At 41.2% G+C, this 23,827-nt stretch overlaps 1 protein-coding gene across 3 annotated transcripts in view; it reads right to left on the bottom strand.

Moving 5' to 3' along the window:
• The window catches only part of col18a1a (collagen type XVIII alpha 1 chain a), a 101,012-nt gene that overhangs the window by 27,300 nt on the left and 49,885 nt on the right, over positions 1–23,827 (bottom strand). For 2 of the 3 annotated variants that reach the window (XM_066686575.1, XM_066686577.1), the window contains exons 1-4: positions 21,068–21,369; positions 9,606–10,144; positions 5,038–5,121; positions 3,149–3,196 (exon numbers count right to left, since the gene is read on the bottom strand). In XM_066686575.1, coding sequence (XP_066542672.1) covers positions 3,149–3,196; positions 5,038–5,121; positions 9,606–10,144; positions 21,068–21,341 — 945 coding nt within the window. In that variant the 5' untranslated portion in view covers positions 21,342–21,369. Of the gene's footprint in view, positions 1–3,148; positions 3,197–5,037; positions 5,122–9,605; positions 10,145–21,067; positions 21,370–23,827 lie in introns of those variants that run through there. The other variant, XM_066686578.1, reaches the window with a different exon arrangement.

The raw sequence follows: 23,827 nt of genomic DNA, 5'->3' as shown, positions 1-23,827 counted from the left end.
ACACTATAAGACCAGATATGATTTGGAGAGTAGACAATTCTCAGTGCAGCAATGATAGCAGCATGCTACTGGCACACTTCCTGTTTTTTTGTTTTTTTTTTGGTAAAGTATTCCTTTAACGTCAGAGCTGAAGCTCAGTGTGGGATGTCAGTCAAAGAGGATGAGAGATACGCAGACAGAAAGAGCTCAACGTTATTTTAAGGCTGTCACAGGACACTTAAACTGCTTAGCCCAGACAGGAGAAACTGGGGGCTTCTTTGGCGCTCCCACAAGGCCATTGATGTTGACCTGGGGTGGTCTTTAATGTCCCACTGTGAGAGGACGCTGAGGGTATGTGTTTTAGCCTGTAGAGAAGGATCAGGAAGAGGAATGTGGGCCGAGACTTTTGGGGTCAGCAGGAGATGAGGACGGGCCTGCTGGACATCTGCCATCACTGCTCTTCACTGCTCTACAACAGAGATAACAGACAAAGCTCCACTCCAAGCAGATGTCTGTCCAATATTGCTGTCCAAAAAATAAAAAAAAACAAAAACATAGACCACCAAAATAGTAAAACAACTTTTCCTTAACTTCAATCCACATTTTAATCAAATTATTGTGGAAAGTTTCTATAAATCCATCTACAATTTGAGCTCAGAGGAGCTGAGGAGATCAAATTATTTTTAAAATAATGTATATACACACACACACACACACACTAGGGCTGTGCCATATCGTATCATTCCCAATAATACCGTCATTGTTTTTAAAACAATTTTAAAAATAGTGATATTCAGACTTGTTTACGTAATGATGTCATGCAGTTACCCGTAATACGGCATACGTTCTTTATATGAGTCTTAGCCACAGTGAAGTGCGGTGGAAAGTGGCTCTGAGGCAGAGGAATTAGCTCCAAAAAAGTGGAGTGGTTTGTGGAGGTGGTTTGGTTACAAAATATCAGACGTAAAATAAACCATGGTGTTATGTTTAGGGTGACCAGATCTGAGATGGTGAAAAAGAGGACACGTCGGAGTCGGAGTAGTCGGAGACATGCAGACTGACCAATTAAATGTTTACAGAGAAGGTTATCGACCAATAAGTGTAGCTCTACCGTCAGACCGTCCAATCAGAAGAGTTTGGGCTACTTCACCACGCCCCCTTCTCACTCAAGCGAACCAATCGGAGTAGGGGAGGGCGGGACTGGTTTGTGAACGAAAGTTCTCGAAGTTCTATGTGAGCTCTAGAAAAACAAAATCCCGGACGTTTGTGAAATTCCGCCCGGGCATTTTTTAAGTCTAAAAAAGAGGACATGTCCGGGTAAAAGAGGACGTCTGGTCACCCTAGTTATGTTAGAAATGTAAGAAGCTTTTAATATTATGAATATATATGAAATATTTTTAATTTAGTATAATTCATATTAATATAACATTGATTTTGTTGCAATAGTCTCTTTTTGATATTAATAAAAGTATATTTTCAGTGTGTTGTTCATATCATCAAGAATATCGTTATAATATTGCTAAAATACCCTGAAATATCGTGATATTATTTTAGGGCCATATCACCAACCTCTAATACACACACACACACTATTTTAATTGGACAGCAGCAACATGCAGTCAACAGAAGATCAAAAAAATCAGGATATCATTTGCCACAAACAAACAAATAAATAAATAAATAATGCTCTCTTCTACTGGCCCACATTCCTTCTATTGTTGCGATGGAGATCCACACGGAGTGGAATTTGGCTCGTCCCTTTGGAATCGAATGGCTCTTAACTGATAGGTGTAATAAGGCAAGACGCCCATGCGTCCATCCATCACTGGCGGACATTCTGGAGTCTCTGACCTCTCAGCAGTCTGGTTATTAACTTCAGAGCAGAAACACAAGCAGACTCTGCCACAACCTCCTGCTGACAACTGGCCGCTAATAAAACACACGTACTGTACGTGTGCTCCTGCAAATCATATTTCAGGTTCACCGAGGTAACGTAATGAGACAAATCTCGTGTGTGCTCCCAAGTCACAAGATGAAGGCTCCCATTTTCCTCCTTTAATTTATTTATAGAAATATAAAAAAAAAAAAGATCCTACAAGATTAGATTACACGAGGCAGCACACAGATGGCACAGTCATGCTCAGGAGGCTACAAGAATTCACACCCACCGGGAGTCTTTACCCCAGACACGGTTTACACCACAAGTCACCGTATGGCTTAATTCGCTGTGAAATGAGCAAGGAAAATGCCTCCAGGGGAAGAGGCCATCAATCAAGGACTAATTCCAGTAGAAGACAATGGAAAGTTTCTTCATGTCTTTCTCGTGTATGACACCTTCACCTTTTCCTTCAACAGCTTGTTTAAACCTGTCTCATTTTAGAAATGGAAGTGGGAAAGAATGAGAACGCCGTCTCTAGGTTTGGTACCAGCTGTTGAGAGATTTTAAAGCTGATTTATTTAACGTTAATAAATACATGACGCTAGAAAGGAAAGCCCCTGTGATATAGAACAAGCCTGTAAACTACGGGGAGTTAGATCCTCTTCAACCTGCTCAATTCACCTCAAGCCAGACCTTTACACCGATGGAGAAACCAGTCGACTGAAAAAGAAAAAATAAACAAAGCAGACGTCAAAGTAAAGGACCCTTGTCTTTAGTCCTAAGGAACCACCTGGTTTTCCACTCCTCTGTAATTGGGCCTGGCGTGCTCAGACAGGACAGAATCAGGGGCTTAGGGGTTCATTTCAAACTCCATATGGTTGAGTATCTATGTCTGTAGGTATTTTATATTTGACACTAAGCCATGGATAACAACATATTTGACTGGGATTCCTTCCAGATTAAGAGTGTCCTGAGTCCAGCACAGTTTAATGGCTTTCCTGCTTCAATATCCCCCTGATTCATCTCCTCAGTAAGTGCAGGAAATCAGGGAAATCACAAAACTGTGCTGGACTCTGAAACTCCAGTGCAACCACAAGGTCTTCCAAAACTCACACAGCACACACGCTCTGGAAATAGCCCAGACCCTTAGGGCACTGAGCCGTCTGATGATGTTTGTATGGAGAGACTATGTGGAAGTTGATTGGGAAGGAGTAAGGTCACATGGTTACATATACAAAGGAAATGTGAAGAGTGGTCAAAGGAACAGGGAATGAAAACGAAAGACAATACCGAGACTGTGTGAGTGGCGTCATATCCACTTCCGTAATCGCCAGAGGCCTGTAGGTGAGGAGAGAGAGAGAGAGAGAGAGAGAGAGAGAGAGAGAAACACCATCAATACACGTTTATTCATTTCTAATATTAGTGCATAGCTTATAGCAAACCAGACTAAAGATGTAGTGAAATCAACTTCAGCTGCTTTACGATCACAGAAGTTTCTCATTTACCCTGAGCAGACTGATATATATAAAAGCCAGGTATGTACTTGAGCATTACTAAGACCTTTTGAGGAGTGGTCACGCCGATAATCTCAGTAACTGATCCTGTCACAAGCGATAAACTTAGCATTGATGTTGGGGAAGGGACAGCAGAAGACATGGCTAAGAGTTTCAGAACTTGATCCAAATGACAAGCTAAACTTTATGTAATATTAAAGAAGAAAAAGCAGACATTGCATTATTGAGAGGTTTTCTAAATGCATTTACAGATTTCTGCTGTCATTTTGTGATCTAATGTAATTGTAATGTTTTACACCATTTGAACACAGCAGTGGTCCTTCACATTGTGTGAAAATTTCATTTAGAAATGGGCCAATAGTAATGCTCCACAATTATTTAATTATTTATTTATTTATCGTCAGCGCCAATCCATATCATACCATTCACAGTTATTACAGAAGCCAATTCACCTAACATCCATGTGTTTGGACTGTGGGAGGAAAGTGGCGACCCTGGAGGAAACCCACGCAGACACAGGGAGAACATGGAAATTCCACCAGAATAGGATTTGAATGCATGATCCCAGCACTGGGAGGCAAATGTGATAACCACCAATCAACTTGGAATAAAATTGTTTTCCATAGACCTCCATTGAAATTTAAAAAGGTTATTCCCTTCTCTGGTAAAGCTGCTATTACGGGAGATACATATTTTTAACAGACAGTAACAGTAGGTACTGAACATAGTTTATTCAGTAATAGTGTTTATTCAGTACTCAAGCATTTCTATTGTTTTGAAAGTGCTCTGCCCAACACTGATTTTGTAAAAGACTCACACTATAGAGAACTCGACTCGACAGAAATCAGCCCACAAAGGTTGTCTTTTGTTCCTTTGAAAGACTGGACTTCCTGAATGTAAACTGAAATTCTGATTCACGTGTTTTTCCCTTTTTCATTCAAGTGTTTTTCACAACTCAAAAATTGCATCCCAGTGTCCAAAACAGTAACTTTACATGAGATGGAAGAAAACGTCTTTACGTTCGGTGGAAGTCAATGAAAAAAGATTTTATTCCAAATAATTCTGGAGCATTTCACACGGTTGTGAAGGACAGCTGCTGTGTTCAAATTTAAAGTTCTTAAAACAGGAGACACATTTTTCTTTTGACAGATTAGAAAGGTTAATTTCGTCTGTTCAGCTAGCGTCTCAGGTTAATTAGTTTTGACCAGCAGCTGTTTCTTTCTCTGATTCATGAAGCCTCCTCTGTGGCATCACTGCACTTCTTGCCATGAGCTGAAACGAGCTGATGAAGAAATGCACCACATATTTCAACTGAGAGGTTGAAAAAACGACAAAAATTGAGATAAAAGGGACAGTGAAAATACAGACCCAAAGACCCTGCAGCTCTCCCCTGCATTAATTACATTTAACAGCCCTGGCATTTTAAGGAAGACATTTTAAGTGAGACATAAATTGAGTAAGAGGAGTGTGATCAAGACATGACATGTAGAGCTGCTTTCCCAGACACACAGCAGTCTGTTCACAGTCCCTCAGAGAACTCCACTCAGCTCTGCCTCAGCTCTTAGCCTCTGACAAGGTGTAATCTATGCCACAGAATGCCATAAAAAGTGAATGAGAGTGTGATTATGGGTATGAGACTCATGTCAGCCATGATTTTGGACTTACAATGTCTGAGTCATCCTCGTCCTCTTCACAGTGCCGTTCTGCTGCACGAGGGTCTCCAATAATCCTTAGATCTCCAAAAGCACCCTGGAATAAACACACACACACACACACACACACACACACACACAAACACACACACACAAAACAGGTGAGCAGGTGTTCTTTGATGTATCTGACAAGTGTGACGTCACATGTACCACTATGTTTTAGTGTCAAATTGTCCCTGTTTTCCCGCAGTCCTCAGGACCTCACGATAACACGTCTATTGATGTGCCATACTTCAAAAGGATTGCTCCCCAGTGTGCATTCCCCTTCATGGACATCATTGCAATTACTTCCCTGAGTGCGATGACATTCAGAGCAGCAGTGACTTAGGAACATGGCACGGCCCATTAGAGCTACATAAGCTCAACACACATGGACAGCTGCTTCACCACTGTCTCATTAAGGCCGTCTGCAAACGAGGGCAAGGACAGTTTGACATTAACAGGAATTTATCTTCAAAACCAATGGGACATTTCTCCCCCACTGAATACCCAGGGTTTAGGTCAAAGGTTTAGCCTGAGAATGCAGTCAAAGGGGGGCTTTATGATGCCTTAATTGAGCCTTTGTCGTGATCCCCAGCCTAGTACACACCAAGCCACAGATCTGCCGATGAGTACATGGCTCCAATGTGAGCAGGGGTACAATAATCATATCTGGCCTAATGAAGCCTGTAATTATGATGGCCGTCCACTTATGGCCTCATTACAGACGTCACTCTGCGGGGCCTCCTTAGACCACATGAAACACAGGGAGATCAGAGGAGTCATACTGGGGTGCATCCCACCCATCTGCTTCTGAAAGCCTATTGTCAGAGCAGCGTCCAGCGCAGAGAGAGGTGCATTCCCGCCAGCTCCGTCGCCTCACTATGGTTATGGGCAGACAGCAGGATAGTGCTGCCATGGATAAAAGGTAGCAGAAAGATAGCCATCCAGCCTCAGTGTGGTCCCACCGTCTGACTGAAAGGACATACTGCCAAAAAAAAAAAAAAAAAACCCAGGTACCAAGGCACCAAGATACAACAAATGTACCATTCCAAAGTCTAAGGATCCAGTAGCATAGATCAAATGGGACCTTCTAAGAAAATAATTATTTCTCAATGCATAAGCACATTAATTTGGGGACATGCAGCTCCTACCAGTTCAGAACATGAAATAACAAAACCCATTCAGTTTCTGTGTTCTGCACAAGTCTGAAAACACAGGATACAATGAGCTGTTTCTTATATCAAGCGCAGAGACTGTAGAAATGTCCTGTCTTGTCCATGTGTAGCCTCCTCATCTGAGTCTTTCCAGTTACAGAATTCATGTGACTGGGTTCAAAGGAACAAAACAAACACAACAATCACAAGAGCAGATAAAATACTATACTGTCTGAATATGGCTAAAAACAATAATAGGAAAGGAAGAGAAATGAGCAAAAAGGGCAAAAATCCAGAGCTTCTGCTCCTTCCTCCTGGGCTCTCGCTCTGAACTGAACTGAGCTGTGGCTTGTTCTCATTTAAAGGAACAGGTCCTAAAACCTGTTGTTCTGTGCTGTGTTGTTTGATCCTTGTGTTATTTTGCTCAGACATGTTACAGACCCAGCAAACTGTGTTAAGTTGTAGGAAAGGGGTATAATATGTCCCCTTTAAAGATACACTGCATTTTTATTTAAAAGAAGAGTAATATATAGGGTTTTAAAGAAGAGTAATATATAGGGTTAGGTTTAAAGGTATGGAATCATGCAACTTAAAATACATAACTGCAGTAGAATTTGCAGCGTCCCTGTAGCACGTTTATAAATAACATGACTAAAATCAGCTTGTTTGGAGAAAAAAAAAAAAAAAAAAAAAAAAAATCGACCCATATTTTTTGCCCATAACAATGAGTAAACACAATGTTAATCAATAACATGGAACTACATGTAAAGTCAGTGGTGCAGTTCAGTTCTGGTTTTATGTAAAAGCCAGGTCGACACTGATGATGTTACTGGGCAATAATGTGGTATTAAAAAACAGGTTTTCATTATTCTTGTAATGTTCCATTTGAGTTGATGGATACTGTGAGGGTAAGGAAATTTATGGCGCAATGACTTCATGGACAGTCTGTACATTGTGCAACGGGACAATATAAACCTGAACTGAGTGATTTAGTAGGACAGCTTCTGCCTGGTTTTGCAGTAAAATGTACCTTGACAGGGTAAAACACTCTGTCACACACTGAAGCTGGCAAAGAATCAACATGGCAGAATGACAGTGAAGGAGTTGCTTTTGTGTTCACAGATCAATAGTTGATCGCACGCCTCTCTAAAGTACCTAAGGCTGCTTAGAGGCTGGCTCCTCGGGAGCTGAATTTCCACATCTAGCAGTGGAGTGTTTGAAACCAAGCCTACGGTGTGCTAGGTTACAGCCACAAATCACTGGGCGAATGGCTGATCTTTACCATATTTGGAGTTAGGGGTTTCTGTGTCTTTTTTTTTCTCATGGACTAAGGATCAATTCTCACTCAACAAATCTGACTGCCTGCATTTAATATGTATTCAGACAATTCATGTACGCTTCTCCACCACTCTGTTCTTTATCTCCCAAGTTCTGTATTGTGCTGAAGCATTAATGGCTCAGATTAGCATTGTATATGTGGTATATGGAGCATATAAACTCCCCAAGACCCATATAGGGAACACACTTCAATTTCTTAATGTGAGAATTTGCACACAGATTTATAGCAGAGCTGGGTGATATTGCCAAAAATGTTATCACAATAAGTTTTTCTAAATTCTTCAGTCTCGATATTTATCACAATATTAATATTTTTCGACAAAGAACATCCTTCTAAAACTAAGACTGAATACATCATATGTTCAGTACTATACAATATATATATAGTGTTATATATCAAGTGTTTAAAGAAGCAGAAAGAATAAAAAGATGGATTAAGAAGAGTTTAAAATAATAAATACATAAATAAATAATCTATCCCAACTGTAAATATATTGCACTTAACCCATTAAAGGCTTAGAACAGTTTTCAGTTTTCAGAACGTTTTATCTAGAACGTTTTCAGCTTCACACCTTCATTCATTCATTCAGGGTCGCGGTGGGTCCGGAGCCTACCCGGAATCACTGAGCGCAGGGCAGGAACAGTTCCACCCAGTGTTTATTTACTGACCATGTTTATTTAAGAGAAGTAGCCTGATTTATGGCGTCGGATACAATTCAAATTCGCAAGCTGAGAAAATAATTTAGTGTGAGGGAAAAACACCTCAGGCAAGGAACAGTGCTCTCGCAAACAGGAAAACATTTCACTTGAGGAAGGAAAACCCCACCTTGTCAAGAGAGGGCGCCAAACGCACTGGTCTTGCGTTCTCCTTTCGCACAAGCGAAAATTTCTGCGATTGTGTTCTGACAGGGGGTCGCCACACCGAAACACAGTGAACACTATAACATATCTAATATATATATATATTAAATACATACACACAAGCACTTGAATTAAACTTATCATAGTCTTTTCACATTCATGCGGTCACCTGTTCATTTACCGTGCAGCTGCCTGTGCTAATCGGGAATAGAATGAAGGTTTATTGAGCTCTATTCCCCAAAGTTTTTCATCATTATCGAGCAATTAATCACGAAACAACTCAATATCTTTTCATCACCCAGCACCATAATACCTAGTAGTTGTTTAGCTATTGTGCAGAAGGCAAAGATCTTGTTTCTCTAAAACGGAAGCTGAAAAAGTGTTAAAAGAAAATGGGACTCCTGGCAACCAAGACCAAGTCTGCCCACAAAACTGTAACCATCAGATAAACAGCACTCAGACCTTTCATCTTTGAGAGAACAGTTCAGATCTGGTTGCCACAGAGTAGCTGAGTGTGTTTGGGATTACTGGAATCATGAAGCGGAAAATGCTTCCGAAGACTGAATTTTGGAGGCATGAAAATATATTATATATCTGTTAATATCTGTTTTAAATACATTTGGGCGATTGACAACAAGTCTCCCAGAAAAGGTGAAAGTTGTAATTAAGGCAAAAGGGTGAGATGCTAAACCCTGACGGGTCTCTGACTTTTGCACGGTAATATATGTCAAATATGTCAGAAAATTAATTCACATAACAGTAGTTTGAATAAAAATATATGATGAATCACTTTATTGGTGTTGGCGTTCTCCTCTGATCTGTTCAGACTCAAATACAGGATTTACACATGATGAGTCTGAAGGAGCTAACTGTACCCCTGTGGTTCTGAAAGTGCAATTAACTCCTCTGCTTCCGGAGATTGGGGTGTTGACCTGACCTGTATGGCCTACTGTATGTAAAGGAGGCCAATTTAAACAATCAAATCAAGCGAGAATCATGACAGGCGCAGTGGTTTTCCGTTTGTTTCGCATGCTTGCTTCGACAAAAAAAAAAAAAACCATCTGTTTTTTCAAAACACAAAACGTTAATTACCAGCTACAGTATCCCTTGACTACAGCAACTCTTGTGTTTTTGCAGACTATCCTGCTGTGATGGGGTGGGGGTACTATTAAGGGGCTACACATACCACAAACTTATCAGGATCAGCTCCTCCGGCTTGGCCCACGAAGATGCCAGCTCCCGGTTCTAGCTCCATCTCATCAGGGGAGCGCTCGAAGCGGACCACCTGGGGATCCGAATCACAGTTGAAGAAGAAGGACACTTGATCGTCCCGCACACTGATGGAGAAGCGAATCCAGGTGTGGGGGGTGGCGGGTACGCTGAAGCTGGCCGCTTCATACGAGGTCTGAGAATCTGGTTCTGTGTAGAAGAACACAATGTTCTGCTTCCCTTCCTTTATGGCTGACAGCTTCACACCCACATACATGATCTTCTGGGAAGAGTCTGTGATGGAGAAGATTACCCCAGCTTTGGTGGACATGGGCATCAGGTGAAAGAGAAGTGAGAAGTCCCGGTAGAAAGGGTTTGGCAAGTGGGCTCGCGCCAGCTGACCCGTGTTGGCGTCTGGGCCAAACACGTAGCCGGGGGTGTCCGATCCACGTAGCTTGTCCACGCCATTAGGAAGAGGTTCACCAATGAGCTGCAGCAGTGACACACCACTCTTTTCTGTGGAAGGAGAAGAATTGAATTAAAAATACTTCCAGTTGTATGCAACTCTTTGAGCTCCCCTGGTCTCACATATCACATATTAAAACATATTCTACAGAGAATAAATATATAATACATTGCTCCACACATTAGAGAGCACATAAAAAGCACCAGATCAAGAGTAAATGCTCATTAAAATGTTGAAGTGTGGTTTCTGTGAAGGAAGTGTACTTATTTTCACATCGTTTGACCAGGGGGGTCCAAAGTTTTGCCTCTGTCTGCATAATTCAAGGAAAGAGGTGAAGCCAAAGGGAAGGAAAGGAAGGTGAAGGTCATAGTTGGACTGCAGGGAAGGAACCCAGTTAGAAAAGCAAATTATTAGGATGATGGGACCACACCTTTAAAGGAACACTTCTCTCAAAATGCTTACAGGATGAAGACTGGATGAAAACTTATGGGAACGACCAGTGAGAATTGTTTGCATAATTCTCAAAGGTACAGCTTTCATTCATCAGACTGCAGGGTTTTTTGGAGGAAGTGTTCATTCAAGAGGGAGCTGTAAGAATTGTCAGAATGTCTTACAGCACAAGGTTTCTTGAAGACAAAGAGTTCACAAGGGAACATAAGGACGAAAAAAAAAAAAAACCTCTCACAAAGGCTTCACAATGAAAGACCATTGTAACTATGACTATGAGCAAATATTCTATTAGAGACATCTTGCATGTTTTATGCATTTCAATGTAATGCAAGCAGTAGACCTCCAGTACGACTTACATTAAGCACAGCAATAAAATGAGCCAAATATATTGGAACCTTCTGGAGGGACAAAAAAATGTTTCGCCTTAAAAGGAAATGACTTTCACCCAACTCTGATGTCAGCAAATTCTCCTGTTTATTAACGTGACTTTCAGCTTTTATTTCCCCTAAGAGGACCCAGTGTAAGTCACCTCAAGAGAGAGGTAAAATAAAGCAAGTCTGCCCACACAGACTGCTCTAAAATAGCTGGGGTCCCTTAACAAAACATGCTGTTTGACCTTTGCGAAACAGGCAAAGAAAAACATCTCCTAAGACCCTGAGACAAACTTACTATGAGTCTTAATGTCTCACAAGCACAAAGCCCCAGTGAATAGAAAGACCCCAAAAGTATAAGCGTTCTCGTTGTAAAACAGACATCTGCTCGAGCAGTTAGGATCCCATCTCTTACTTATTCTGTCTCTAACTTGTAACTGCTTGAAATTGAAACAGATTAATATAGTCATGTGTGTTTGTGTGTGTGTATAGTGTCAATGCCAATTAAAAAATAAAAAAGTACAAATGGGTTTTAATAAATCTTTCACATCAAGCCCACAGTAACTGACCCACTATACTATACTCTTCATATTGTGTTTGTATTTATTTATCTAGGGATGTCCAAGTGTGTTTACTGGTCTTTCAGAAGAATGTTGCCACAGTGTGCATCTTTAAGTCACAATGTTTAATTCAGCATCACTACTTCTCAAGGAATCAAATTTTCCTTCACCATTTGCCTCTTTTTTTGTGTTTTCAACATGATTTAAAAGCCACATTTGATGCGAAGTTTGCACTACATTAAAAGTCTCTGCTTGAGAAAACCCTTTGAATAAACAGGCCTTACCTCAGTTTGCTTCAGAACCAGACGGCAACAATAATTGTATGTTTGTTTTCATAAAACTAAACCATCTAGAACAGTTGTAGCCACTGCCTGTTAGTGTGTATGTGTCATGCCTGAAAATGAACAAAGAGTCATTTCACAACCATAAAATCTGTAAGGGTGTACCACTGTTTCTGTTTAGGAGTTATGTCTGACCTGCACAGTAAATAAAACATCCTGTTCTTCTACATCTGTTTGGGTTTGTGAGAGAGACAGTTATCTAATGATCCTATCCACACGTTCATTAGTTTAGCTAGTTTCTGAGAAAATGAAAACAGATGTTGGACATGGAACACTCTCTGAGGCTCTGTCATACTCCTGCTTCACAAAATGTGACCAAAAAAAGTGAAATAGCAACTGGCTACATGTTAACTTTGGCACATATATAAGCCTTTCAGGTTCAGGGTATAGTATCGCAGTGATTCATATTTAAACAATAACATCGGAACAAAATCTAGCTATTCCAATGCGAAAGCTTTCAGTTTACATCATCTTTAAACTGCTGACATAAAATGGCATAGACCAGTATGTTTTCTATGCTGATCTAATGTGGGATTAGCACATCAAAAACACACCATATAACGGTTTTCCTGGACACTGGTCTATGTTGTTTTTAACTGGGTGGGGGCTAGGTTAACGTAGCTAACACATAAAGTCTACAACCACATGTAAATCATCACACCATAGCCTCCAACCACAATTTATTAAGCTCTCTTAATTAGACTTGCTCTGGTTCCATGGCAATGTACAAGTTTGCTTAATACCTCAGACCCCAGGTTAGTAGTCTCAAACACTGACTTGCTAATATGTCTTATCTATGAATTAAACATTAATTGCTAAAAAACTATTCAAAAGTTATGCTAATAGTTTTTTTCATTTTTAGAGATAAAATATCACACAGCACAGTGTTTGGGGAGGGGTTAGACATGGATACAGTTTAAGCCAACACAGGTAACAAAGGCTATAAGTATCATTTAGCTATGGACTACATTACACTTCTAAAGAAGCAATGTTTGTGTCCTGACTGATTGACTGCCATTATGATGAAAATGATGTCAATTTGATTTGCTTCTAGGTGAGAAATGAACTCATGTGTCAGTGTGAAATGCAGATTTCTTGTTGAAAGAATTCCTGTTTTGAACATTGGCCTAGCTACTAAAACACTACTCAGTTTAGCATGTGAGCACATGGCCTTATTTATCAAACACAGATCCATGTTCATTAAAATGTGGAGAAGTGGGTCTTGTTCTTAGCTGAAACATACCTTGACCATGAGGCTGAGGCAAATGCGTTTGTTCTAGTTAGCAGAGTACAGGACAAAAAGGAACTGCTGAAAGGCCTCTGTCACAACAACACAAGCTCTACAGCTTGGGAGAAGTGTGCTGTTTGAACCCCTGCCGTGTGTTCTGTTGAAAACTACGCACCGATTTAAAACAACCAAACAAATCCTGAAACTGATGTCAGGCCCTGACAGGATAATGACGAACCTAGAGGAGAACAGCCCTTGGTGTTTGTATCCTGACTGTGACCAGGTGCTGCTGGATACGAGCGGAAGCGTAGACTCAGCACCCTGTGGCGTGACCCTTATGTATGGCCTTGTCAAGACTATGAGTGACTTGCTGGCTATGATTTGTTAAAATCACCTCAGAGATTCCACAGTCCTTGACCGATACCTTTGGAAGAGTATAATGTGATAAAGTAGGATACAACGTGACAGCAGAATCCAGATGTTTATGACAATAATCCCAGATTCAGGGAAGTCCCTTGAGGCAAGATGTGCCTGTTCTAGAACATGAGCACATAGCCAGAGGTTTGACGGTAATGACTCTCGTAAACATTTTGCTTTTTGATTCCCATTTTTCACTCCGAGATGCCTGGGTTGTGACTGCTATGCCATTTGCGTAATAACCCATGCAACAGGCTCCAAACACTGAGAGGAAGATTATGCTGATTAGAAAGCCAAATATAGTGATGAAAAGCAATGCAGGGCTCATCTCAAAAACAGAGACAAGAGTTGCTACAAACATTTATTTATTGTAAACGGCAAAGGCTTTCATTGCTTTAATTCCCCCATGGTGTGGTCATCTGATGCCTTAAAATACCCTGCCAACCTAAATGCACAAATCTCTGCTCTGTTACCAGTATGAGGCATTCCAACAGCAGGCCAAGAAACTGTTCTGTAAGCTGTGAGGAAAAGAGCACATTCTTGTTGTTCTTATGAAACTCTTATGATGGGTACTCAAACATTCTTGGTCCCATTTGTTTAAAAGAGAGCTTAGAATCTCAAACAGAACATCTGAAGTAACATGATGTGGCAGCGTTTGACATTAGCTTCTCACTCCAGAAAATCAGCAAGCCTTCAGGTAATTATTCCCATTAACTGAAATGAGATCTTCTTCATTTAGTACTTAGCCGAGTTGAGCTATTGCCAGAGATTGAGTTAATGAGTTCTGCATGTCTCCTTAGCTTTCGGAAGGTATGCCTCCCCTTTCTTCTCCTGTAGTCTTGCACTAAATCATTTACTCGGTTAGAAACTACAAGGTAAACTCAAAGTAAATCGAGCATCCAAACAACCAAACCAGCTCTATAGAGAGAAATGAAAAGCATCGAACTGCTGTGTGCCAGAGTTTAAAAATTAGCCCTTTAATTAGACATGGTATTCATGCTCACAGACCCTTCTCTTGTTGCTACACTCTGACAGCTAAATTAGTTCAAGCAGTCAGTGAGCCAGAGAAAAAGCTAGATCTCGGCATGAGCATGGCTTAGCTCAGCCTCCTTCTCACTGTGTTTGGACTGACAAAAACAAAGCCCTTGTCATCCTGTTGACAATCAGTTTCTTGGTGGGCTTATGGACTGAGTAAGTTCATCCATCCACTAGTAGGTAGGGAAGCTTTCACTGAAAGAACAAGACTATATGGAGGTGAAACTTGAGTGCCTATTTGCTTCTCCCAGCAAGGCTTGGTTATATGAAAATGGTTATAGAAGGGTTGTCCTTGTCTTCAAGCAGCAGTCATGTGAGGTCATGAGTCAAAACATGAGCTTGGGGGCTCCAAAGACCTCTCATGACCTGTTCCTATTTTACTGAAATCTATGCACCAATTATTCCTTGTTGTTTTGGCATCAGAGTTCACATGTGGACACAGAAGTAATCTGCTAATAACTATTCTCTTGTGAACTAGTTTTACTCTATTTATAAATTATAGAAATAAAAAATAATAAATATTACATTATCAAAGGAAGTCTGAGGGTTGATTAAACCATAAAAGACATCTCGTTATATTTTTAAACATCTCTAAAATATAAAAGGTAGAACAGAACAAAGGGCAATTGTGCTTTTTGCTTCAGGAAGCATAAAAAAAAACATGCTGTATCTGGGCGATGCTGAGATGTTGGCATTAGACTCTGACCAGTCTTTCACTATCAGTACTGTGTGTAAGGATATCCATGATAAGATCTGGTGTCTAATTGTTTGGCAAGGGCAACTAGACTTCATTATATACTTAATAAATGTCTTTCAAAAAAGCCAACTTTCACTGAGGGACAGTAAAAATCTGTATTAATTGTCATTAAAAGGCTGGCATTTTAAGGTTTGTCATGTTTCCAAATAACATGCCAAAATAACCTCCAAAGCCAGTATAACCACACGTTTACTACGAAGGGCTCCCATAAATGTGACGTTACAAATCAGTCAGGCTTAGTCACTGGAAATACAGTGGAGAATGTAGGTGGTTCTGCTTTTTGAGTATACCTACAGAAGTTCAAGGTAAAGATTAGAGATGCACTGTATTTGATTAGGGACACTTTGTTCCTAAATAAGGCCCTAACCAAGCACTGCTGCACAACACTTTTATTGAGTTCTAACTTGCACAATTTGGGTTTTTCCATTGTTTACACCTGGAGAAGGTAAGCATAGCCTGTTTGAATTCACCCCAATCCTGACTCTTCCACAGTCACGACATCAATCCTCAGCAGTTTACTGCTGACGTTAAAGCATCAATCCTGCTTTAACGTTTTAATATTACACCCACCATTTAGCAGTAGAAGGACCAGACATGAGTACACATACATTGATCACTGTGCTCAGCCATAACACTGCAACTTACTTAGTTTGTTTTCTGAGATCTCACAGGGACAATAAAAACCTGCGGAAATTGAAGCACTTGGAGGAAACCCACACGGGGAAACACACCACACTCCTCACAGACAGTCACCTGGAGCAGGGTTTGAACCCACAACCCCAGGAGCTGTGTGACTGTGACACTACCCGCTGCGCCACCGTGCCGTCCACTAGGAGACTTTAACTAGAACATGTTCCAAGGTAGCACATGGGTTCTTGTTTGGTTCAATATTTTATACAGATTATTTAAATGGGCAAATGTTTAAGGAGGTCGATTGTGTCTAATACAATATTGAAGAACAGACACTACTGAAAATATCTTAGTGTGTACCACACTGTTTGAGCCTGGGTTAAAAGAAGGTGAAAAAATGGCAGCCTTCTGTCATTCAAAGGAATTGGAATCAGCCACGACTTTCACAGCACATTCCTATTCTCCATCATCCTGTCAGACCCAAAACTGGGGGTGCTGTCTGGTGCCAATCAGAGACTCTGTTGTTTTCAGTAGGGCTTCTTGACCCAATGGTCCAACTAAGGGGTACACTCTCAACAATATTACCATTGTAATCATCTCATAACAATCTGCCCTGCTCTCACATGAATGAGACAAAAACTCTATAGTGTATGTCTTAAGACCAGCAATAGTGGGAGAAATAGCCTTTTTACTGAACAATCCCACGTCCTCACAGTTTATCCTCAGCATCTACATATCTCCTGCTCCTTAAAAAAGAAAACGCACTGAGATAGGATCCATAGAGCCTTTGAGTGCATGACAATCCTTTACATGAGTGATAAGATGGAAAAAGAACCACTTCTCACAGACAGAGAACAAGCCGAGTGTATACTGAGAGTCTATAGAGTGTGAGTGACTGAGGAAAAATGAGGAAAAGGGAATGGTCATGGGGAAAGAGAGAGGTATGCAGAGTGCATAAGAGGTGAAATGTTGGAAATGGGTGGGAGATAGAAACGAGCTTAAAGTAATACGTTAATTAACAGCAACATCCATCAGTCCAGACAAGTCACAATACTAGCCCTGAGCTTCCTCCTAAAGTTCTCTGCACTGTAGATAGGCCTCGACGTTTCGGTGAGGGGTTTACACTAGATATTGGAACACTGTTGTCAGAATTTGATGGCATTCAATCACAAGAGGATTAGTGAGATGAGATCCTGATGTTGGCAGCTAAGTCCTCAGGTTACAAGGTGCCCTTCCTAAACTGAAATGCTATTCTCTACCAGTGAAAATCACTGGACAGGACTCCTAATACTGTGTTTGCATCTCTGTGAAATTGATTCAGTGGTAGATATTAAACAACGATGTGTCACTGGACTGAGAATAGTCCAGCAACCAAAAATATCCAGCTAACAGTGTCCTGTGTGCAGCAGCACAGTGTTTAAAAACTTCAGAATTACTACTTTGTCCGATCCCCTCGTACCATCGCAGCGCGCACAAACTACGAGCACTAAGAATGATTTACAAGCCAAAGAATCTTGTTGGGATCCTGATCACGGAAGAACAGAATGACAGTCTGTAATTGCAGAGATACAATGTACACATTTATAATCAGTGTAGCTGATAAATTGGACAATTAATGTAGAAACTAGGATTTAATTGAACGTTTATGTGTCTTATTTTGAAGGTAAATGGTTATCAAGTTTAGAATCATATAACCATTAATAAAGTCAGATTAGTTTATTTCCCAAGTGTACAGCACATCTGGAAAGCTCAATATTCTGACTATACAACGTTTCAAATTAATGAAATTTCATGAAATGTAGTGTGCTGCATCCAAAACACAAAAATCATCCTGTTATTGAATATTACCTTGAAAACAGACCACAGTTTAATTGCTTAATAAACCCTTTTGTTTCTATATGTTCCTTGCATTAAAAATCCACTTATAATTGTGCCTGAGTCCTGTTATCGCCCGCACTTCTCTTAGATGGTAGTATCCGCGGCTGATTTGGAAAGAATGATTCCAGATGTTCTCACTGCTGGGGACCAGTCGGACACAGATGTGTGGTATGAACTTGCTACGCATGAAATTACCCTGACAATGTGTGAAGATAAAACTGAATGGACTTGAAGGCATCTCTCATCAGCTTACGGGACATCGACCTGTTACACACCACTGAGTTTGTAATGAGAGACAAACAATGACAGTGGTATGAAGGTTATACTCTCTTCATAATTCTGAGAAAGGCACTTCCTCTGTGTCAACTTTTGATTTACTAGACTAAGAAGTAGGGATGGGTGGTATCCACACCTTTCCTTCCGACATACGGTCTCTAAATGTTAATGGGGTGTATGGTATTACTGGGGGCATGGTGTGGGTGAGTGGGGGGTGCACTGTCGAGCTGCACTGAGCCTTACATCTGTGAGCACAAAGTTGAGTGAAGGGTTCTCTGAGTGTTTGTGATGTGCAGTTCATCTCAGATGGTAGAGTAAATTTCAGCCACTGGTTTTCAGCAGAGCTGGTGCTAACAGACACTTGGTGTAGCTCACCACAGCACATTTTCCAGTGAACTGAGGCTCAAATCACACATAATCAGAGATAAAGCCTCATAGCTGTGAGCACAAAGTCTAGTGAAGTGTTCTCTGAGTATTCTGTATGTTTTCATCCTTCTCTCTCTCTCTTAACCCAAGCTCAGTACTAAACTCACACTGCAGTGGGTCACTGCGCTTGTGATATGTTTGTATATGGTATTATTGTTATGCCATCCAACCCTACTAAGAAGTCCATCCTGTTAGCAAAAACACTTAAATTCAAATTTCATTTGAGCTGAAGCTCCATCACTACAGAGTAAACTACTGCAGTTCCACTGTTTTTTTTTTCCTTTCTAGCCCACACTGGGCAATATTCATGGTGAACTTTGCTCCTGAGCGCCCCTTTCTCTTGTTCATTTGTGTATAAACAAGTGGTGCCATATTGAATGGGTGCCATATTGTAGAGCTTACTATTCACATTTGAAGAAGTGTCTACAAACATTTGTGTATAGGTTCCGTTCGTGCACAAACCAGGGCTTAATTTCTGAAGCATAACACAAACAAATGACTCAAAACAAAGACTCAAGTTGCGCAAGCTCTGCACATACCTACTGCAGTCAAAACTGGAAGGTTTGTAGAAGATCAAAAAAGCATTCTCTGTGGTGTAAGAGAATTACAGATGACAGATGCCTCAGGAATAAACCATGCCAAATGACGAAGAAGCATGACCACATTTCAACTCCAAGTATTCACACATGAGAATGATGCTAGATACCAGCCACAGTCTAGTCCCTTTTTTTTTTTAACAGAAATGAACTACTTCAAATTGATTAAACTGACTATTTATATTCTAAGTACGCCAGGGTTTATCAATATAATAATGTTGTATATAACCTGTACTGCCACAGGTTTGTGGATATTTGCTCCAAATTATGTTGAACTGATAGGTATTACTATGGAGTTTATGGCCCATATCTTGCAGTAGCTATTTACACTTCAGGGATGATGGATTAAAAACTAAATTTCAGCACACGTTGGGCGTTTAGCTTGGGATCACAAACACCACTCCTCCAAGAACTACTGGATGGTACACCATCACTCTACAGACTGCAGTTACACTGCCTCACAGCTCAATGCTGAGGGCCTTTAAACTCCTCTAGCAATTGCTTGGCATTGGGCATGGTGACGTCAAGATCATTTACAGCTGCTGTAGATCATCTTATTTTTTACATGTTTTTCTACAGAAGTTATGCAAACACAATTAAACGTGTCCACATTCTACATCTTAAAGCAGCTGTTTTCAAACTTACTAAAGAATTGATTTTCAAATGATTCTCATTTGGTTTTGAATAGAAACGCACTGTAATTTATTCACTTGTAAACATAAAAACATTAACATGAACATGCAGGAGGTCACAAGGGTTATGCCATGCATTCATACCCCCACTAACATGCAGTGTAGTGGAGCACAATGGAGTAAATGAGCTGAGCAAGACAGAGCACCCTGTTGCTCACTGTTACCCACCCACATCTCCACCCACATTGACATGCACTTCCACCTGCCTCTAGACCACACAGCACTGGGGAGGCATGGACAAACAGACAAACAAATAAAAATGTCTTGGCACAGGTGAACATTACCAAAACACAGACAGGTGGTCACTGGTTCAAAATGCATCTCTCCAGCAGGAGGCCGGAACGAGAGATAGCATTCTAACCCCCTTTTACCTTTTTGGTTGCTAACAGACAGGCACCGAGAGCTGTCGTCACTCTCCTCAGGGAGAGAGCTGCACTCCACTGGGAGGTGAGCACGGTCCTGCAGGAGCATCCAGCAGCTGTCGGTCAACAGCTCGCAGAAGCTGCGGCAGGGCGGCTGCGGGGGTAGGCTTGGAGGGCCGCAGCGGGGCACCACTAACAGGCAGAAGAACCACTCGACGCTGTGATGGCAGCCCGAACGCAAGAGCCATGCCCACTCCCGCAGCAGTGCCTCTATTTCCTCCACGCTGCTTTGGTTGAGGAGGTTAGGCACAGCAAATTTCTCCACTCCCATCCTGCTGCAAAATGGCAAGTCGGAATCGATGGACAGGCAGCGCGGGAATTTGGCAGCAGGTGTTGGGCTAGGTGTGGAAGGACTAGCTAGGAAAGAATCATCACTACTTGCAGTTAGTAAGTTGACTGAGACAGAGTATTCAGGAGAATACTGCGTCGTGTTATCACGTACATGCCGACTAGAACTCGTGGTAGTAGGTATGTGTCTAGAAACATTGTTGATTATTTCAAAAGAAGTATTTATGCTAATGTTTAATTGACCTTCTATAGAATTACTAGCAAGACTAGTGCTGTTCTCTGTGAAGTTGAGCTTGTCTGTCTGAAAGAGGTCCACTTCGGCCAGGCTTGTTTCTAGCTCGACATCTCCTGGAAGAACCGTTACAGCAACATCTGCAACACTAGACAGATTACTTTGCATACCATAGCCTTGCTGATCTTCCAATGAAATGGACCTAGAAGTTGGCTTGTGTACAAACCCAGACCCAGTCTCAACTCTTGACTTAGAAAGAGATTCAGTCACTGACTCTAACAGAGAACTTAGTCTAATCTCTGCCTTTAGCTGTGTCTCCCAGGTTGAGCCCTCAAGACCATCTCCAGAACCCCTTCCAATCCCAAACTCCTCACCCTCAGCAGGGACCACTGTTGCAGAAGCATCTGTGACTCTGTGCCTCAGGAGCTCTATCCTTGGTGCTGTTGGGAGCACAGTGGTGTCAGCGCTGGTGACATAGGCTGGTGTTGGTGTCGCCTTGCCCTTGTCCTTGTCATCAAACCAAAACCATCCATGAGAGTGCCCAATGTAGATGCTCAGAAGCACGCAGAAGCCAAGCCACAGCCCAAGCCGAGACATCGTGCTCACTTTCAATCTTTCAGCAGCAGCTTGTACGGGGTCCTGCAGCATGCATGCCTCAGCCAGTAATCCCTCACACACTCTCACCCGGAGTCACCATGCTCAGCTCTCAAAGCGGGTGGAAAAAGTTCAGAGGAGGAGTAAACTATTCATGGAGAACAGGGGGTGGGCTGAACTTAGGACTATTCCTCCCCCGACTCCTCCCCTTTCCCTTTGTCTCCACTGATAGACAATCTTACCACAAAAAGAACGTCCGTGAGGCTTCCTTTTGTGTGCACGGGTGCCTCTGAGCAACTGGGACAAATGCTTCACTGATGGAATTTGGGTTTTTTCTTCAACTCACTTTTACAGTGTTCATGAAAGCAGTGGCTTAAATGAACTGTGCAACATTAGTGGGAGAGTTCCTTTTAAAATGTAGAACCTCTCTCTCTCTCTCTCTCTCTCTCTAATATGTATATTCTCATTTGCCATAATATTTATTACTGAGTCTCTCAGGTTCTCCTATTTAATCCAATTTAAATTCTCCAATTTTAAATAAATCTGAAACCTCTTGAAAGAAAGAAAAGCTTTACATGGAAACGTCTTTCTCTTGAAAACTGTCTTTTAGCTAATGAAGTGAAATAAGCTCCCAATAACTATCCACCTTTACCACATATATGGAGGTTGAAGGGGGTATTTCCTCACCTCTGGCAATGCATGACCTCTCTACCTCACACTCTCTCCTCTCTCAGCTCATCATAAATTGTTCTGCTTGGCTCTACCTGACAATTACTTTTCCACCATGTCCACCCCCAGGTCTGCTTAGTGTAGGAAGCAGTTACTGACGCAGCACTGGTTTGCTTGCTCAGACAGGCCCAGCATAGTGGCCAGCAGAGGCCATCTAACATGTGTTAATAGGATCTACGCTTTGGAGGATTTACAAAATGGAAATATGGAGCTGTAGAACACTTCAACAGAGAAAACTTTTGAGGGAGAGTGCAGTGTTTGTTCATGTAAAGCCAGTTCGCTTTCCCTTTGTGAATAGAGAAGTGTGTATGCATGGTTACCCATGGCTTTCACCGCTATATCATCTGACTACAGACAGCACCTCAGCAGTGCACTGGGACATGGGGGAAGGGGAAAACTCCCAAAAGCAAATGTTTCTGTTAAGGAACGGAGTGCAATGTGGCATTACATTTTCATAATAGCTAATTGTTAAAGATAATAATATTTTGTTAAGTGAGCAAGACCACACAGCTGAAGATGACATTCTCAATTTTGATCAAAAACACATTTTTTGTTTTGTTTTGTTTTTATTATTATAAAATTCTGAAGCTGTTTTCTCACCATTTGCTCTATAGTCTGTTTTCATGTTTGAAGGCGATCTAAAGTGTTTAGGAAACCCCAGTGTCTGTAAATGTCTCTCTCTCTCTCTCTTTCTCTCTCTCTCTCTCTGTCTCTCTCTCTCTCTCTCTCTGTCTCTGTCTCTCTCTCTCTCTGTGTCTCTCTCTCTCTCTCTGTCTCTCTCTCCCTCTCTCTCTCTCTCTCTCTCTCTCTCTCCCTCCCTCTCTCTCTCTCTCCCTCTCTCTCTCTCTGTCTCTCTCTCTGTCTCTCTCTCTCTCTCTCTCTCTCTCTCTATCCCTCTCTCTGCTCATGACAGAGGCATCTAACTGCATTGCTGAAATTGCTGCAAATAAAAAGAAAACTCAAGTTACAAATGAGTTTCTGTGGTATTTCAAACAGTGAATAAAAACTTACAGATGATTTATACTTCAGCCGCCTACAAACACTTTTTTTTCCCCTCAAACACACCACTCCACCTTAAAAGATGATGAGCTTCCGAGCGTAAACAAACCAGAGAGAACAGCGGTTCCCCACCATCATAGACACTCCCTTTATGATACTACATAATGAGTACAAAACATTTAGAGCAATAATGCCCCGACTTTAAATAAATACATGGGATAGGATCACAAGTCAGTTTGGCAGCTGGGTGGACCTCCTAAAAGCACCCAATGAGGCCGTAGAGTACTTCCCCTAATTATCCACAAGTTTAAAACAGCTGTACATTCTCTTAGCTAAAATGTTGATGATAGCAAGCAATCTAAATAGCAGCATCATATAGTCAGTCATTTTTATCATTTGACTGTTTCCATTTTGCTCACATTAGGATAAAGCCTTGAGATTCAGTTTTCCAAATTTAAGTTTTCATTTGTTGGAGGTAGTAGTCTGTCTACATTGTGACAGTATTTCAACTTAAATGGAAATTACGCTGTTTCCGAATTACTGTAGTGCATATACAAGTTTTTTTCAGTAGAAATTGACATCATGTATCTGTATTTAAATGGCGAAAACCCTAAATAAAACATTACGCTATGTGGACGCATTTGCTGTCCACAAAACATCTCACACTTCTACAGGCTTGGTGCAATTAAAAATCTCACCAGAGGGGTCCCTAAATCCCCATATGGCCAAAACTTAAGGACAGTTACTTTAAAGTTAGATACTGGATTATGGAATGGTCCTAGTGCCTCTAATTACACATTCAGAGTGTTTAA

Source organism: Hoplias malabaricus, chromosome 12 (assembly GCF_029633855.1).
Source record: "Hoplias malabaricus isolate fHopMal1 chromosome 12, fHopMal1.hap1, whole genome shotgun sequence".
NCBI lineage: Eukaryota > Metazoa > Chordata > Actinopteri > Characiformes > Erythrinidae > Hoplias > Hoplias malabaricus.
The sequence above is the reverse complement of the archived record's forward strand: the minus strand, read 5'-3'. Positions and strand labels throughout refer to the sequence as shown.